General features: G+C 33.6%; 3 protein-coding genes across 3 annotated transcripts; 2 read left to right on the top strand and 1 right to left on the bottom strand.

The window, feature by feature from the left end:
* The first annotated feature begins 902 nt into the window (after positions 1-902).
* On the top strand, positions 903-11,514 carry Rab40 (RAS oncogene family member Rab40). The gene is made up of 5 exons (XM_073075779.1): positions 903-1,443; positions 1,814-1,951; positions 2,562-2,755; positions 3,246-3,468; positions 4,775-11,514. Exons 1-5 carry the CDS (start codon positions 1,344-1,346, stop codon positions 4,984-4,986), a joined length of 867 nt encoding a protein of 288 aa, XP_072931880.1. The 5' UTR covers positions 903-1,343; the 3' UTR covers positions 4,987-11,514.
* A 1,138-nt stretch (positions 11,515-12,652) lies between these two features.
* Positions 12,653-16,027, top strand: LOC140744244 (uncharacterized). Its single transcript, XM_073075776.1, has 4 exons — positions 12,653-13,099; positions 13,184-13,394; positions 13,845-14,060; positions 14,419-16,027. The coding sequence occupies exons 1-4, from the start codon at positions 12,989-12,991 to the stop codon at positions 14,637-14,639; spliced, it is 759 nt and encodes a 252-aa protein (XP_072931877.1). The 5' UTR covers positions 12,653-12,988; the 3' UTR covers positions 14,640-16,027.
* Positions 16,028-16,421: 394 nt separating this feature from the next.
* Mrm2 (Mitochondrial rRNA methyltransferase 2) lies at positions 16,422-18,472 on the bottom strand. The gene is made up of 3 exons (XM_073075777.1): positions 18,061-18,472; positions 17,767-17,968; positions 16,422-17,581 (listed from the first exon to the last, which is right to left on the bottom strand). Exons 1-3 carry the CDS (start codon positions 18,213-18,215, stop codon positions 17,189-17,191), a joined length of 750 nt encoding a protein of 249 aa, XP_072931878.1. The 5' UTR covers positions 18,216-18,472; the 3' UTR covers positions 16,422-17,188.
* Between the last annotated feature and the right edge of the window lie 84 nt (positions 18,473-18,556).

Here is an 18,556-nt window from a genome sequence, read left to right as displayed (position 1 = left end):
TTGTATGTTTGTTTGTATGTTTGTTTGTATGTTTGTAACCGACTTCTTTGGGCGCGATTTTGACCCACTTTAAACGGCCAGATTTCGTTCAAACTTTGTAGATTTATTTCACAATTATACTATTTACTGTTCCTTAATTGGGTACTTGACAGTTATAACAATAAAATATGAAATATGTTGGATATGATAGCTTATAAGTAAACATAAATTATGCAGTATTTCGTTTATTTTTTAATATGTTCTAAGTATTTTAATTTTTAAAAAGAAATTTTCGATTTTTTATCTGTGGATTTTAAATCCCAAAACGGCGACAGTGCTGCCTCAAATGTCATGTGACGTCACTACATCGAAACCTGAAGTATGTGTAACGTCGAAGTTTATTTCTATATTTTCAATGTGTTGACGTCACGCTACGAAATGACACTTGACCGCCTGTTTTGGCGTAACGTTCCGTTTACCGTAATAAAAATATGTTTTTTATTAATAAATAGCCCTTTTTCGAAAAAATGATCAATGAAAGGCATATATAATACGTATATGAATTCATTAAAACAGTTTCCCAAAAAGTGTCAAGTAGCCAATTGATTCCTAGATTCATTTAGATTTTCTACTTTTTAGTTAATTTTATCATAAAAGCGTGTTTTTTAGTTTTTTGAACTATATTTATTTTAAATATTTTTAAACAGGAATACTTTACGTTATCAAAATATATGTGTATTTTTCTTCAATTATACAAATTATTCGTGTTTTTTAGATATAGTGTACATGAGATGGCCGAAAATGAAACATCTCCTTTTATACAAATAATAATTTGATTATTTTGGATGTATGTGTCAAACCTTTAATCTGGTTTTAAAGATAAGATAAAAAATTCAGGCCTACAACCTACAAAAAATATGACAGCTGACAGTTGTAGAAATTACTGTGTTTTTGTGATCTGTGCTTTATTCAATAGCTAATCTAATCATTTACATTTACATTAATTATTTTCTTGATTACTGCTTTGTTTTTGTATACGAAAGCTTTTACTATATTGGCGAGGAATGTTCACATCAAATTACACTATGACACCAAAGTTTGGGGAATGATTAACCAGTGGATAGTCAACAATTTACTATGTGACGACCTTGTGTACACTAATCGTATGTGTATTTTTATTAGGGCCGTTGAATTTTTGTGATCTCGACCGTATTGAGTGCCTTGTGACAATATTCGCTAACTGTCGTGAGTGGTATACGGAATTAGTTACATGGGTACAACAAAACAATAAGTTTGGACGGTATTATGTATACGATTGCGTGTGGCGGAGACCACCTGGACGTCAGGCGAGTTATTTCGAAAGTATGTTCACCACGGGGATGGTAGCGGCACCGCAGCAAGCGACGGGGCAGGTCGCGCAGAACGGTAGCACCACTCTGCCCCGATCACACCATCAGAGAACTGGTAAATATCTGATTGCGACTTTGCATTGTTGTCCCATATATGACAGTTGTCATGTAAATATTGTGAGTAATATCGATTTATATGGTTGTAATATTATGATACGCACAATACCACAAGAGCTTTTATTGTCAATTGAACACAATTACATTCTTTCTGTATTTTATATTGATTTAAATTAGTAACTGACTTGTATAGTTGTATGAAAAATAAAAATTGGACCAATGCTTGTTTATAAACTGTGTGTTTTGAGTGTCTTAGTTAACTTTCTATGCTGTGCTACTTTCCAAACTTTATAATATACTAGTATTAACAATTCTTATGAATACTGAAAGGAAATGAGTACTAAAAAAATAGCCCTGTATTATTTTAGGGAGACCCCCGGCAGCTCCTAAATCATATGACTATCTCCTGAAAGTATTGCTGGTTGGTGACTCTGATGTTGGCAAGCAAGAGATCCTGCAGGACTTGGAGGATGGCTCAGCTGACTCTCCTTTCTGTAGTGGTAGTGGTATGTACATGATATTTGTCTTTTTTTATTATTTTATGTAATTGGAACTGTAAATTGCTAATAACCCAAATGTACTGGATATTTATTGTCCATGGACATCTGTAATTATAATTAGAGAGTTATTTTTTCTGTGAAATGGAATCTAGATTATGTTGAAAATTATATAACATCTTTTCAGTCAGATCACAGAATAGTTACAGTGTTTTCTTTTCATGCACAACCACACTGCTGTAATGCATGTTGCTGTAGGGGATATAGATTTAGTGGCCATGTCAGGTGTTTTCATACCAATATTTACTATGAGACCTCTAATGATGGTAAAAAACTCCTATCCTGCAATATCAACTAGGGAAAATGGTTTAACATGCCCCCTGAAGCACAGAATTGAATATAAAATGTATGAAGACACTATTGATCACCCATATGTTGCTAGCTCGTTATTAATAATGATTATGGAAAAAAGACTAACCCACTAAGTTTCTTACTGGATCTACTAGGTTGAGGTCACATTCTAATCTGGTAGTAGTATAAGAGAAATATTGTAACTTACAATTTGTAAGTGCATCTGCAGGCCTATACAAAGAAATATATTTAATTTAATTTCAAACAGCATACAAGACCACAACAATCTTATTGGACGGCAAGCGAGTGAAGTTACAGTTATGGGATACATCGGGACAAGGAAGGTTTTGCACTATCATCAGGTCCTACTCCAGAGGAGCACAGGGAATATTGCTTGTATATGACATAACAAACAAGTGGTCATTCGACAGTATTGACAGGTGGTTGGAGGAAGTTGAGAAGGTAATAAAATGGTATTTATAGTGATAGTTTATAGTATATCTTCATCTATGAAAAAATTAAAGTGATTTTATCTATACACAAATACGACCATAGGCAAATCCAATTCAGTGCAGGCTTTTAAATGTTGATCTACATTTTGTAAAAGTTAGTAACTATACTGCAGAAACGTATAATTACTTATAAAAAGACAACTTTCAAATAACAAACACTCCAAATTAATTAATTTTTTTAATACCACAGAAGTGGCAAATGCCAACAGGCAGCCTGCTGGTACAACTACTAGATGCTAGTGGTTGTAGCAATGTGCTGTCCATTGGTAAATGGCCATTAACATAACTAATATATAGAACAAGCTGTTACCATTAAAAAGGTTCTAGGTAATCAAAACTCAACAAACTGCTTCAAGCTAGAAATTGGTGTTTATTTGTAGTTTCAATATATTTCATTATCTACATATATAAATACAATAATGTCTATTTATATATTTCAGCATGCCCCTGGTGTGCCAAAGGTGTTAGTGGGGAATCGGTTACACCTAGCGTTCAAGCGGCAAGTGCAGGAGCGTGATGCGGAGTTGTATGCAGCTAAGAACCACATGGCGTTCTTCGAGGTCAGCCCTCTGTGTGACTTCAACATTAGGGAGAGCTTCTGTGAACTGTCACGGATGGCTCTGCACCGGAATGGTATGGAGAGGCTATGGAGGAGTAACAAAGGTATGTTGATATTGCCTTCACTTTAATCTATTTAAATGTTTGGATTATTTTCCTATTTGATTTTGATCTTATTATATTTTTATATAGGTAATATATTTTCATAATTTCTCTAAATTGTAGAAGGCTTTTACTGATAGAAAAGGTTTTCATATGTGGGTTTTTATAAAATGTTTTTATTGTGTTGTTTTAACTATTTATTTGCGATTGTCAGCTGATTGCGCATAGCATTACATACAATGTTTGTTACTATATTTATCCGTATAAAATACAATATTCTCATAGGATTGGTATCTTATTCAATTATTGATAGTACTGAAACACTATTGCCAAACATTTTACTGCTTAATAATAGCATTGCTTAGTGCTGCTGTCTGCTTTGAAGAGTTTGGGAGGAAAACATATTTTTCGTGGTATTTTTAATTAGTATTCAGAGATAGCAAAGCATTTGTGACCCTATCCTAAACCTGGGGTTGATAACCAATGGCAGTGGCTACTTACCATCACGTGGACTGTATGGCTCGTTTACTAATCTATACATATAAATAAAATTAGAGTGTCTGTTTTTAATATTGAAATAACCGCTTTTTACTATATGCATATGAATAAACATACTGTACATACTCTAAAATAAACATTTTTTTAAATTTTTGTCTATCTGTCTGTTTCTTTTGGTTAATCTCTGAAATGGCTGGACCGATTTTGACGGGCCTTTTACTGGCAGGTAGCTGTAATAAGAAGTAACTTAGGCTACTTATATTTTAGAACTAGCTGTGCCCCTGTTTTTTTTTAATGCGGGTAAAACCGCGGGGCATAGTTAGTTTACTAATAAAATAATATAAATATATCATATTGTTGACTTAATGCTTATGTAATTATTATTATTAATCAACTAATACCATTCAGGTATTATAATTCAATTGGTAACTGGTAATTTTGTTGAAATTTGCAAATCTTATACAGGTAGAATACACTGGAATGTAATCAAAAATATATATAACTCAAAGGTGACTGACTGACATAGTGATCTATCAACGCAAAGCCCAAATGACTGAACGAATCAGGCTGAAATTTGGCATGCAGGTAGATGTTATGACGTAGGCATCCGCTAAGGAAGGATTTTGATCAATTCTACCCCAAAGAGATAAAATAGGGGATGAAAGTTTGTATAAATCTTCTTAGTTAATAATATTACTTCGTAACGCGAACGAAGCCACGGGCAAAAGCTCGTATGTATATAATATCTGTGTAATAACTGTGTTCTAGCAAATAAAGAATTTAAATTTGAATTTGAACGTTCCATTGGCAGTGCTGAGCCTTCAGGAGCTGTGTTGCCGCGCGATAGTGGCGCGCACGTCGGTGTACGGGCTGGAGCGGCTGCCGCTGCCCGCGACGCTGAAGTCGCACCTCAAGTCGTACGCCATCTCCGCCGCGCCGCCCCGCCTGCGCGCGCGCGCCGCCAAGCACTCGCACCACGCGCGCCTCAACTGCACCGGACGGAACTCCTGCACTATCGCGTGAACTACGTGCTACGTATTTGAGCAGTGTGTCTTTTCTCTCGTCATAGTTGTTACTTCGCGCCCCTCAACTGCACCGGACGGAAATCCTGCACCATCGCGTGAATTACGTGCTACCATTTTGATCAATGTGTCCTTTTGTCATAGTAAATGCTCTTGAATTTTTGAAACTTATCACAATGGATGTAAAAAGAAATATTCATTTATTTACCACGCCGCAATGTAGGTACTTGCACCACGCCACTCAACTGCACCGGACGGAACTCACGCACTATCGCGTAAACTACGTTCTACGTATTTGAGCAGTGTGTCCTTTTCTCTCATCGTAAACGTTCGTAAATTTTCAAGACTACCACGTGCACAACACCAACTAACAACCTATGTCACATTATGTTGATTATGATGTAATTAGGAATATTCATTTCTCTACCACGCCGCCCTCTATTTGCATCAACGGCACCGCACGGAACTCCTGCACTATCGCGTGAACAACGTGCTATTTTAAAGTTATCGCGTAAATTATGTAGTACCATTTCAATCAGTGTGTTATTTTCTCTCGTCATAGTAAACGCTCTTGAATTTTTAAACATACGACATAACGTATCACAGTGACGATTACAATGTAATTAAATCCATCTGTGTACCACACCGTCCTGCATTTGCACCACGCGCGACTCAACTGCACCGGACGGAACTCATGCACTATCGCATGAACTACTTGCTACCATTCTAATCAGTGTGTCCTTTTCTCTCGTCATAGTCGTTACAATCTACGATGCACTGAGTCGATTACGAGGTATTTTAAATTTAAAATATGAAATTCTCTACCACGCCGCCCTGTATTTGCACCACGCGCGTCTCAACTGCACCGGACGGAACTCCTGCACCATCGCGTGAAATTCAAACATGCTACCATTTTGATAATGGTTTTCTTTTCTCTGGTCATAGTAGTCGCTCTTGAATTATCGAACCGTTGAGCACACTTATACAATAAATTATGACACACTGAGTCGATTACGATGTAATTAAAATATCCATCTGCCTACCATGCCGCCCTATAGTTACGCACGCCTCAATTGCACCGGCAGGAAGCATCACGTATGACTCAACTGCACCAGGCAAAACTCCTGCACTATCGTGTTAACTTACTCGTACATCCATTATGTGAAATTCTTCGATCCTTCTTTCTCGCCATATTGACTTGAATTTTGGAACCGACAAAATATCCATAAAAAATAGTTGTTAATTTGTTACAAATTAATGTTCATTCTATGGCATCCCTGAGTGACTTGAGGGCTTACCTATTTAATATACACATTCAAAAACATAAATAAAGTGAGAGGGCATAATTAAACTTAAATTCAAAAATATATTAGTGATTTTGGAGTTCAAATCATATCTAACAATTATAACTGTGGCTGATATGAGTGATCTATTGTGACACCAGTTTTCTTCCTACTACATGTGAAGTATAATGTCGCATAAAACTTATGTTTACGTATGCTTTTTATAATTAATGCACTTCATTCACGAAATTTAGTTCCACAATTAATAGTGGTACTAAATTTACGGTACAAATCAATTCTATATACTATAACATGAGACTGCATTATTTATGCTCAAATATACATAGACACAACCATCACCTTGTTCTAATTTTAAGCTTTATAATAATTGCAGCTTTTACACACTTACACTTTAAACATAAGTTTGCTCATATTCAAACAGAGTGAGGGCCTTTTTCCTGTCACACGGGTTAACGCAGGTGTATTCCACTAAAATACGTAATAGTGTTTATCAAAGTATTCATAAAACTATAGGATCCAAATCCTATTGTTTCATGTATACTTTCCTGTCATGCATACCACAAGAACTTTGCTTGGTAAAGAGACTGCGTGCGGGCGTAAACCCGCATGGCAGGAAAATGTCCTAACACTTTACATTTAAATACTGAGTTGTGCTATATCTTACCAATAATTTGCTAGAAAGACATGTTAATAGGGGGTAGATTTCAATGTCAAATTCTAAAGATATATACTGCATCCCCAACTGTCGTTATTAACCAAACAATTGAATGAACTGTAACTTAAATAAAACTGTTGTTAACACAACAATTTCAAATACATAATAATTATCCTAACACAATGCAGGCTGTAACTGACAACGGATTTGTGATTAGTGTAAGTGCATAGTGTAAGGTATTGTTACTTAACAAATATGTGAATATTAAGTGTTATTTAATTATAACAATATGTGAATATTTTGTAGTATGGCAAATAGCCCCTCTGTTAGTCCATTTAATCATATAAAATTAATATTAACTTTGTACTATTAGCTGTATTGTTATAGGACCGTTTTTCTATCACGCGGGTTTGTGTTTGTGTGTGGTTCTGGACCGCATGTGTGCTAATCGCATCCTATCATTTCATAGATGCTTTTCCTGTCTTGTCACACACACGCGGGCACGATTCACGCATGCGGGCACACACACACGGACATAAACTGCGTAACAAGAAGGTCCTTATGCCTAGTGATAGCAATAGCAGTATAACATATACGGTATGGAAATGTAGGTAAGATTGAACTCACGGATTATATAAAAAAGACAGATAGCTGTGTAGAGTCGAGACGATATGCAAATAATACACACTCCGCCTTGTTTAAGAGTAACCATTTGTAAAAATGGTATTCGTACCCGTACAATGCCATATTTAGCGCTTATAAGCAAATTACGTGGCTTCGACTTGATACTAAGTTTTATTTTTCTTAAACCTACTCTGCGTGCTATCTATCTTTTCCTTATAATCCGTAGTTCTACTCTAGAGATTTGAATGTTAGATAAAAGATTGATAAATGCTGTCCAAATGTTAACACGAATTACATGGCTCAAAATATTTTGTAAACATATCTACAATACGATATCATTATATATTCGATTGTATGATAAAACAAAAAACCAGGCATGACAGACAAAATATTATTATATTCGTAATAACAGGTTATGCTACTCTTACCAATGATTACAATTATCATATAACTCCAACTCCATAAAGGTAATCGTCAACGCAAATTTGATAAATATCAAATTAATTGTTATAGAATGTAATAAAAATATAATTAAATTGTAATCAAGATACAGTAATATAATAAGTTGTTATTGTAATTGACTGACATTGAATTTATATGACGAAGACAAAATTCATATATTTTGACAATAGGACTCTTTGTCCTGCGACTTACTAATGTTTTTAAAAAAATCAGGATTTTACTTTTATGGTGCAGTTAAGCACATAATATTTAAACGACGCAATTTAATTACCAAAACACCCAAGAAAAGTAAAGGAGACAACGAATTATATGAAGTTTAGAGCAAGTCCACTCGAGTACGAACAGTAGGCACAAGTGAGAACATAGCCATTACTGCGCGGTATAAAGCGAACAATCATAATTTAAGTTCAAATAAATGAATTATTAAATGAATAAGTAAATTAAGGCTAATTTCATTATTTTAATAATCATCAATTTCGTAATTCTTGTAAAATATGCTGTAAAAAATATCTGCATATTACATTTCACGAAAAGATTCGTTTTATACACATCTACCTACGATTCGTACTTAGTAGTTGGCGGCATAAACGCACTCTATGTTAATTATTACTCGGGAGGAAGATACTTACAAGGATAATTCGTTTTTCATTCAAAAATCGAAAATTGTAAGCTGATTATTAAACGCCTCTGGATGCGTGACCTAAAAATCTGCGTCCGCGAAACGTGACATGTGCAAAATTAATAAAAACTTACAAATATCAAAACAATCATCCATAATTATCCGTTTTATTCCATTCGATTTGTCGATTTGCTATCATTCACCATATTCACGACTGCATTGACGCTAAATGCCGAGAAGGACCGTAATGAAAGCGCAAAGAGTTAATGTTAAGAAAATGGCAATATTATTGACAAGAAATAAAATATTTTGCTTATCCTAAAGGATGCTCATCTATGCCCATGAATAAGGGGTTATCTGGTTGCGCCCAATGCCCCTGTATCTGCATATATCATTATTATGGTAGTTTTGTATTAAATTTTAGTCCACATAACAGTTCATTTAGGTTCTTGTCGGCTTATATCTGCCCATGGCTCTAATTAAGTCATTGTCCACTACTTTATATTAGATTTAAAATAATTTTTCACAAAGTTTTCGATGACAACTTGTTAGTGTATTGCGTAAGAGTTCTAAATTCTAATATAAACTCGGCTATTTTCAGAAAAATTGTTTACATTTAGAAAAAGTGATTGTCTTATGTAACATACATATATTTTAAATATGGTTGTTTTGTCACGTGACCTTAGATTTTTATTTTGCATTTATTTATTATCAACAAGTGTTGTAGATGTAATGGATTGTAAATACGAGATCAGACGTCAAACTGATTCGTTTAGTGTATGTTGGTTTCTATCCGTCCCTAGAAGGTAACTTGTCGTAATCAATACACCTTTGTGAGTCGTCCATACCTTATGTCATACGTTTTTAAACGGCCCATCAAAATGAGACAAAACGTTACAAAAGGGTATAAGTCAAGTTAATGTTAGTCACTAAATATTTAATTATAATATCATGTATCTGTAATGGACTACATTCATGAACATTAAAAATAGTATAAAATTGACATTTTATACATATTGAAAATCTTATTATTAGAAATACTGAAATTACTTTCACTAAAATTAATCTAGAAAATGCAGGGAGCTATACCTCATAATGGACGCCTGTTTAATCAATATTATGATTCTAGAAAAGTAAGAGATGATGAATTCCAAAATATGACATAATGTATGGTTGACCCCTGTTATCTATGTTAACTTCAATTATAATGAACATTTAATTCTTAATTTAATTCTGTTTACATTATAACATTTGTTTATGCTACTTCAAAACGTTATTGCATATTTTCATACCTTATCTTGTAACCCCTATATAAGTGCTGTAAGTATTCCCAATTATAATCGATTTAATTAAGATATTTAGTATTAAACTGTCGTATGTACGAATTCTGACTAGCTCGCCATGTATTATTAGATTTCGTGACTGTCTATATACAAACCAGAGACTAATAAAAATAAAGACCATAGTAAAAAAATAATCTAAATTGTTATTATGCATGAGTAACGCACAATATATTTTAAATGTAAATAGTTTCAAAAAAAATTGTTCTACACAATAATGGTTATTGTATATTTTATCGCGCACACTTAAAGAACGAGCTACAAGTAAAGGCAAATAAGAATGCTGTATTTTTAAATCACATTTTGAAATTTTGTTAAGTTACCTCCTTGTTATGTTGTAAGTAAGAGTGCCGAAATTGTGTCTTTATTTTTAGTAGTATTGGACAAGTACTTATTGTCTAATGGATTGATTTATGCTTAATTTAAGACACTTAATATTCTTCGTGGCCACATTACGACCATTTGAACATTGTTGTGTTCGTTAAATAGGAAAAAGTCATTGAAAGCCATTTTGAAAAATATTCGTAAATCAATCTATTAGACAGAGAAGTAGTTTTTTACAATTCAATATTAAAACAATTTGTATTTTTTCGTTTAGAAAAGTACCTAACCTATATAGGAGGTGGTAGGTACTCTAAATGGAAAATATTCTGATTAACACATCCTGATTAGCCCGACCTAATGAACCTCATTAAACTACATAGGACGTTAATTGTACTGTTATATCAATGAACTTGCTACATCAAATAGAACAAAAATATAATATCAAATAAGAATACTTTATTCCAAACAAGAAAAATGTTCTCGTTACAAAATTCACGTAAAAATAACGCAACATTGTCAACGTACGAAAATAGAGCGCTAATGCAAAACTAAGTTAACGGAGTCCTTTTACAAATCTCGCAGAATAAAATGACAGTTGCATAATTATGACGAAATTAAAAATAGAATAACATTTTTTCTGATTTTCACATTAACAATTGCCAAAAGATTCACAGATTTGTGGACGCACTTCGGCACGATGGAAAATCATCCATTGTATGGCCATGGATACAGTTACTATTGAATTAATAATATGATTTGTTTATGAACGTGAAATCCAAGCAAAGTTCAAGCACAGATTTATGCAAACATATTCTATTGGGAGTCTACTTCTTTACTTCAGAAAGCAAGTTTGTTATTAATTATTTTTAAATAAATTTTCTTGACTAAGTTTAATTTAGAACAAGAAATAAGTACAAATTAACGTCATTTCAAAGACTAAACAAAAATGATATCAATTCATTTAAACCTATCCTGCGACATCCCATTATTGTAAATATTATTTCTATTATATTTAGCATGTTTTGAATTTGAGCATTAGGCAAAATTAACTTTTGTATATAATATCCATTTTTTTCATGTATTATTTGTGATAGTGAATTATAATATAATCCAAATAAACTAATGCCAGCTAAAAGTTCGGTTTATAGTCATAATTTTATCACTACTATTGTAAGTTGTGAAATAAAACTAATTTATAATATTTGTATTTTTTTCTCTACAAACTCCCAGTTCTCTGATTAAATTAATTGGTTTATTGTTACAATGTGTCTATTCGCGCGTACGACATAAATTTCTGTGTGGCAGCAGTGATAGCCTAGTGGTTAAGAAACGCGGCCTCTCGATCGAGGGGTCCGAGGTTCAAATCCCAGGCACGCACCTCTGATTTTCAAATGTATGTGCGTATTAGAAATTATTTATCACTTGCTTAAACGGTGAAGGAAAACATCGTGAGGAAACCTGCATACCTGAGAGATTTATAAAAATCTTAAAGGTATGTGAAGTCTACCAATACGCACTTGGCCAGCGCGGTGGACTATGGCCTAATCCTTCTCATTCTGAGAGGAGACCCGTGCCCAGCAGTGGGACAGTAATGGGTTGATGATGATGATGATGTGGCCTGGCATTTTTCATCCAAATGAAGAATATGGACGATACTTAATTGTCTCAGTTACAATTACGTACATAACTTTGAAAAACTAGAGGTGCGTTCCTAGACCTTGGACGCCTCGATTGAAAGTTGAAGGTAGTTTCATCACTACTACTATGTAAAACCTAATCCACGACATAGATACACAGCGAGCACATTGCTATAGTCGAGCCATTACGAACGTGCGACCCGAGTCATAAAAGATGACGTGAAAGGAATGTACAATGCCGCACAACTCGATATCGATAAAGGAATGCTGCTCGGATGTAGGTAGCTATAATTAAAGGACGCTTTCTTTGATGACTAATGTAATTATGTAAAAAATATAAATATGGATGTTATTAAAGGACGTTTTAAAATACATGGTGGTAGAACCCTTTGTGGTTCGACTCCGGCGGCACCACCGCCACATCTATTTCTGCCTTATAACAGGTGCGTCAAGCGCTGCTGTATTCCGTTTTGAAAGGTGTGGTAAGGGAGACAGACTTTTCCGAGGCGTTCCAGCTTAGTCCTCAGGGGTAGCGGCGCATCTATGGCGGACCTCAGGTAGGAATATCTAATCCTGTCTGGGGTTGATTACAGATGTCCATTGGCGGCAGTAGCCACTTACCATCAGGTGGACTGCATGCTCGTCTGCTACTCCTATATTATAAAAAAAAAATGGCATTATTTCCTTAACCTTTCCTTGTTTCGCACAGCACTAGATGTGCGAACGAGAGTTACGATATGCCCATAAGTGTGACCGAGAGATCTGATAAAAATGATTTATGACTCACTTCGCAAATTCATGATGGCCTGACTATAAAATAGTGGAGCTCTAACATTCCGTTTTTTAATGAAAGATATGCGCGTCATAGTAGGCGCCATACATTCCACAAGATACAACAAAAGGATTACAGTGCGCATGTCCAAAAGCTGATCGATAGAAAATAGCATGCGCCAACCGCACCTCTTTCTTCTCAATGCCTCAATGGTGTTCAAACAATGCCGTGTCTCTAAATAGAAATGGTGTAGAAAATCCTCACAAATGTTTGCTAGAACAAAGCAATGTAAGCTGTCCAAAATGCTTCGCCTAAATAATTTTTTGTTCGCTTTTAGTTTACGACAAGGCACTATACTCATCGCTGCTCATCAAATCGTAAGTACATTAGTTTTCTGTTTTTCTAATTGGCCTTTATATTGGTTAAGAGCACCCACATAATTGCAATGTTTTTCTTTACAGACGCTATTTTCTTTTGTGCTGATAATACTTTTAATTTGTTTAACTCATGTGGGCAAAGTGTTGACATTGCTTCACGATGATATGGAAGACGACGCAGAAAGGAGAGGATTTTATGAAGTCAATTATAGAAACCAAATGACGTTTCATGAAGGAGATGTTATTAGCACAAATAATCAACGAAGATTCGCTAAAGCACAGCATCTGGCTTCTGGTAAGGCCTTAATTTGATTTTAAGCAATGATTTATGACTCACTTCGCAAATTCATGATGGCCTGACTATAAAATAGTGGAGTTCTAACATTCCGGTTTTACAGTACCTTAATCTACACGGTATCTATACGGTTGTACAGTATCTTAATCTAGTATTTTTTTACTTTTAACAATGAGGTAATACATGCGAAATTGAATATTTATAAAAACATACAAAATACAACGCAATATTTCTCATATTATGCTGCTATGCCTACTAACAAGTAGGTATGTATGCAAACACACATTTCCCGGAGTTTTCCTTTACCTTTTGGCATGTCATCATCAACAGCATAACTGTAGTTTATTTCAAACAAAACTCGTTCTATTTAATGTTAGTTACAGATAAATATTTATCCATGGGCACCATGATTTTCAAAGTACCTAACTTAAATATTTGTTTCTATTTCAGTAACTGTTATTATACTGTATACAAGCACGATCCTGGCATCTATATACCTGATGTGCTGCATCTCCCTCCTCCACGGCGCGATCAAATACAAGCGAGAATACATGTTACCTTGGGTCATTGCATCTTGTGTGTCCATTACACCATTTATGGCCGCCATGATCCTCGGGGACAGTTACCCTAATATCGTGGATATATACGGTGGACACAACTACTACCGTAAGTATTTTAACGAACTTTAGCAAATGATTACGGGTAGCGGGTAGTTAGAAAAACGAGGTCACTTGAACGAGTGTTGAAAAAGCAGGATTACAATCTTCGTTTTGGTGTTGATACCTACTTAGATGTTCATTGACGACATAAAAATAATCCCTACCGTATCTTATTTGGTTAATTTGGTGAAAGCATACCTTAAACAATAATTTTGTGCGAAATGCAAGTCATGTGAAATTAAAAAAAAACTGAATTTAAGGTCTAAAAGCAAAATTATAATTTTGGACTACTTAAAAGTAACTATCACCTATAGGTAAGCTTTGTTTAATATTAATTATTTATGTGACAAAAACATTCATTTCAGGTTTCATATGTGTGTTTTTGATGCTAACGTTCCTCTACGCGTTTTGGGCGGTCTGTAGTTTCGTGCTGGAAACCGGTGAAAGCCGCTGCGCTCGTGCCATGCTGGCCAACGACGAACGAGGAGAACGTCTGCTGCTGCTAGACCACGCTGCACACTCCAGCTTACTATCCGCAGCTCAGCTTAACAAGCTGTCGCACGGAACGCGAACTCATTTCGTGTAAATGATCGTCAATTTTAACTCTAATGCCGCTTTAAGATAAATAACCACAGATATCGGTTGGACTCTACGATTTTTTTGTCTCGAATGTTTTGTTTCTATTGCCTTCTGCTGCTTTTATTGCCGTTTATAATTGCACGAAGTAAAGGGAAGCAACTGGACCAAAGACTTATAGAGATAAACAGTATCTCCAGTAGAAGCCGCGATTTAGTCACTGTTAATTCCTCAAGTCCACTTACCGATCTTAGAACTTCGTGCCGACCTCAGCTCAGGAGGTCAATGTAGGTAGAGGGATCTTGTGGTCTAGAACGATTATTTTTGTTACAAAAATCAAACCGATCATATTACTTAGTCTTACCTATTACGATTTCAAGGTAAGACAAATTTATCAGTGACATATTATGAAATATCTGAAATCTTTAAATACGCGCTTTTAACTATCTATTCGTCCATATATTGGGTACTAAAATAAAAAAATAATGTATAATTGTTCAATATAATTTTACATCTAACAGTTATTGGATATGGGTGTGAATGAAATAAGATTTTCCGAGTGCTCGTATGCGTAGATTTTGATTCTATGTAGGAATTGAAAATAACTTCAATTTTGGCTGTGTAATGATGCACAAGCTATTCAGTATTATAAATATTTTTGTTGTAGTAATTATGTTACTTACTGAGATTAATTAATTTAGGTACTTACTACTTATGATGTATAAATAGTGCGAACGAATATGCTATTATTAAAAAACACTTATGTTTATTTTAAGTGTATTGTACATGAATAATTTATTTGTAATTTAAAAGGTTTCGCTAGGATTCGGCAGCGTGCTGCGGTTTTTTAATATTATATTTTTTAATCAAATAGATACCGAGTTCCCGCAGTGCCTCATAGTGGCGTGGTGTTTGTTTGTACAGATTGACAGATTAAAGTCTTTCACAATGGGTAAAGACCCATAATAGAGCGTAGAAAGAAGCAATTGAACAATTGAAATTGCAGTCAAGACACATATTTTTCAAACATGTCATTAATCGTGAAAATACTGTTTTTAATCGCCTATATTACCGGTCCGTACGTATAAAAATACAAATTAGAAGAATACAATATTGGCAATTTATTTAACTAAAAAAAAGCAATTGTGTGATATATTTATTTCGAATATTTAAAACAATATATTATTTTACAAAATAACATTTATTTTTTAAAGATAAGGATTTCAAGGATTTACAATGTCTTTCTGAATAACAAAATTATTTCTTAGAGCTTGAATTATTAAAACAATATGTATTTATACATGTAAAACACGTAGGTATTTAGAAGTACAGAGAAGCCTATTAAATAAGTTTGGACGCAACAAATTTTATGCTATAATAAATGAAATTAATTTCTTGTATTCGAATTTTATTTACCACAAAACATCTTCGTTATTTTTATTAAAATAAAGCTAATAGGCAGGCACCAGATCGCGTGCTCTCTGACCAAAATTATGTTATAAAATCATTAAATGGCTGTAATATTACGTATATACCTTAATCTCATTTTAAACTTAAAAATGGCACTTATTATCCATGTACTGGATATATTAAATATGGATATGAAACATATTTGAGCTGGTAATAATAATTATTTAATATTCTATACATATAATATTCAATTCATTGAATATCAGAATAAGTTATTTAGCCTTTTTTATATATTCATACATTTTTTAATATACTACCATAAAATGATGTAATGTTTGTTTAACCCAATCCTGTGAGATTTAACAAGACTAAAACAAATTTCTAAAAATCACTTTACTTTACTAAATAGTACATAATATTTCTACATATTTAACAAATTTCCTATAACTTACAGACTACTATTATGTCATTTTTTACAAAATGTACAGCATAATATTGCTATATTTAAAAAAAACGTCTATATCATCTTTATTTTACTACTTACTGTACTTTACTACCATTATCGTGGAAGACACCGTTTATTTCTTTACACCACTTTATCCCTATCACAACAAGTCATTAGTTTTAAGTACATGTTGAATTAAAATTCATTTAAACTATCTGTTGTGTTCTATGGGCTATCTGAACTATTATTAAGATAAGCACTTTGATAATAAAACAAAATGGATGGAAAATGATAATACAATACCTACTATATAGGTAATAGTTTTCAATTGTTCACCTACTCCATTATACATATTTGTATATATAAGCAACTCATTGGCTAAATAAATGTAAACTTAAAAATACGATTCTGATTGCATTATTTAAAACATTATTAAAAATAAGAAAAATTTGCAATAATAATTTCAATTTTAGCAACCAACTTAAATTTTACCAATGTTACACAAGAATTGGATATCCATATTGAATATTCATAACCTAATTAATATTATGCATATAGTAGTGACAAGGTGAAATGAGAAAAATGGTACAATACTCAAGTACCAAGAGGCATTAGTCAAAAAAAATCTATCAATATAGCCTCTAGCATTGTTTATCTATAATCACAGTCTTCTGTATCATAGATTTAACTATCTATTATGAAAACTATCCCCAACGACCATTCGCTAATGGCCTCTGAATACCTTTAAAGCCTCTGGCAAGAAGAAACTTCTCTGAAGACTCAGATCGGCTTGCTTGTGGTTTGAGAATCTTAATACTCTTATAAAATCTTTCCAAATCCATTTCTAATATAGGCACCTCTTTACCATCCCAAACTTTAATGAGCAAGTTTCCATCATTCCTAGTGACTAGAGCAGCGAACCTGATCGCCATGTAACATAAACCTATAATACGATCCTTATCTAATTCCTTAACCCCTGTAGCACTTGGAGCCATGTCGGAGAGGACTACATCTACCTTTTTCCCATTCAGAGCCTCCACAACCTTATCATGTGCTTCTATTGTCGAGAAGTCCATATTGCTCATAATCGTAGCACCCTGGAAAAGAAAAGAAAATCAGCACTTAGACATTAAACTGCAATCAAAAATTTTATTTAGCAATCAATACATAGATTTTTATTCTATTATCTCATATATCATGTCATATGTATAGTATTTCTTAATAATTAAATAAAGATAAAATATTTAACAAATAGAAGTAAACTTGTTTTTATAATACATACCGGTATTGGAAAAATTTGTAACTTGTCAATAGATAGCACTGTCCCTTTGGGCTTTGACTTGTCAGCTCCATCAGCATTTGTCTTTTGTACTGCCACTTGACTCCAGGATCCAGGTGATGCTCCAAGGTCAACCACAGTGAGGCCCGGCATAAGAATATTGGTCTTATCATTCATCTCTAACAATTTGAAAGCACTTCGGCACCTGAAATATCAATCATTTCGCAAGATGTAATTTATGTCATATGTATGTTAAAATATATATTTCGTTCTGTACATAATTAAATTATAAATAACCTGTAATTATATATCCTTGCTTTCTCTACGTATGGATCAGCGTTTTGTCGTATAAGCCATTGCTGCGAACTTTTCCACCTCTTGAGACAATTGACTAAAAAACACATTTTTGTAAAATTAAGCTCTTTTTTAACAAAAGAGCTTGAGCTTAGCATTATAGATTGAATTCCTTTGTTTCACTTGTTTACTTGATTAAAGTTACTAATGAAGAGATAACCCCAATAAACACAAATATAATTTTGAAATAATTTATATTTATACTTGGGTCAGATTTACTGTTTGTAGAAACTTTTTGTTTTGGAAATAATGGATAACGTCGAAATGAAATTAAAACGAAACATAATTATGATCAAGCAGATTTACTTCGCACAATAATTTCGACTTTTGAAGATTTTGACGTTTGATAATTTGACGTTATAAAAATATTTTTATTATGACTTTTGACAGTTTTCTTGTTTTTTAAATACATTCACTTTACATATTTGGATTCCTGGTT

The sequence above is a fragment of the Epargyreus clarus genome, unplaced genomic scaffold, assembly GCF_041222505.1.
Source record: "Epargyreus clarus isolate Ecla_fem2 unplaced genomic scaffold, WU_Ecla_fem_2.2 ptg000008l, whole genome shotgun sequence".
In the NCBI taxonomy this organism is placed as follows: Eukaryota; Metazoa; Arthropoda; class Insecta; order Lepidoptera; family Hesperiidae; genus Epargyreus; species Epargyreus clarus.
The sequence above is the reverse complement of the archived record's forward strand: the minus strand, read 5'-3'. Positions and strand labels throughout refer to the sequence as shown.

Coding starts and splice junctions, on each gene's coding strand:
- Rab40 (XM_073075779.1), top strand. CDS start 1,344: ATGTTCACCACGGGGATGGTAGCGGCACCGCAGCAAGCGACGGGGCAG. Junction 1,444..1,813: donor ATCACACCATCAGAGAACTG/GTAAATATCTGA, acceptor GTATTATTTTAG/GGAGACCCCCGGCAGCTCCT. Junction 3,469..4,774: donor GCTATGGAGGAGTAACAAAG/GTATGTTGATAT, acceptor TTCCATTGGCAG/TGCTGAGCCTTCAGGAGCTG.
- LOC140744244 (XM_073075776.1), top strand. CDS start 12,989: ATGTTTGCTAGAACAAAGCAATGTAAGCTGTCCAAAATGCTTCGCCTA. Junction 13,100..13,183: donor TCATCGCTGCTCATCAAATC/GTAAGTACATTA, acceptor TTTTCTTTACAG/ACGCTATTTTCTTTTGTGCT. Junction 13,395..13,844: donor AGCACAGCATCTGGCTTCTG/GTAAGGCCTTAA, acceptor TTTCTATTTCAG/TAACTGTTATTATACTGTAT.
- Mrm2 (XM_073075777.1), bottom strand. CDS start 18,215: ATGCTAAGCTCAAGCTCTTTTGTTAAAAAAGAGCTTAATTTTACAAAA. Junction 17,969..18,060: donor GCAAGGATATATAATTACAG/GTTATTTATAAT, acceptor TTGATATTTCAG/GTGCCGAAGTGCTTTCAAAT. Junction 17,582..17,766: donor TACAAATTTTTCCAATACCG/GTATGTATTATA, acceptor TTTCTTTTCCAG/GGTGCTACGATTATGAGCAA.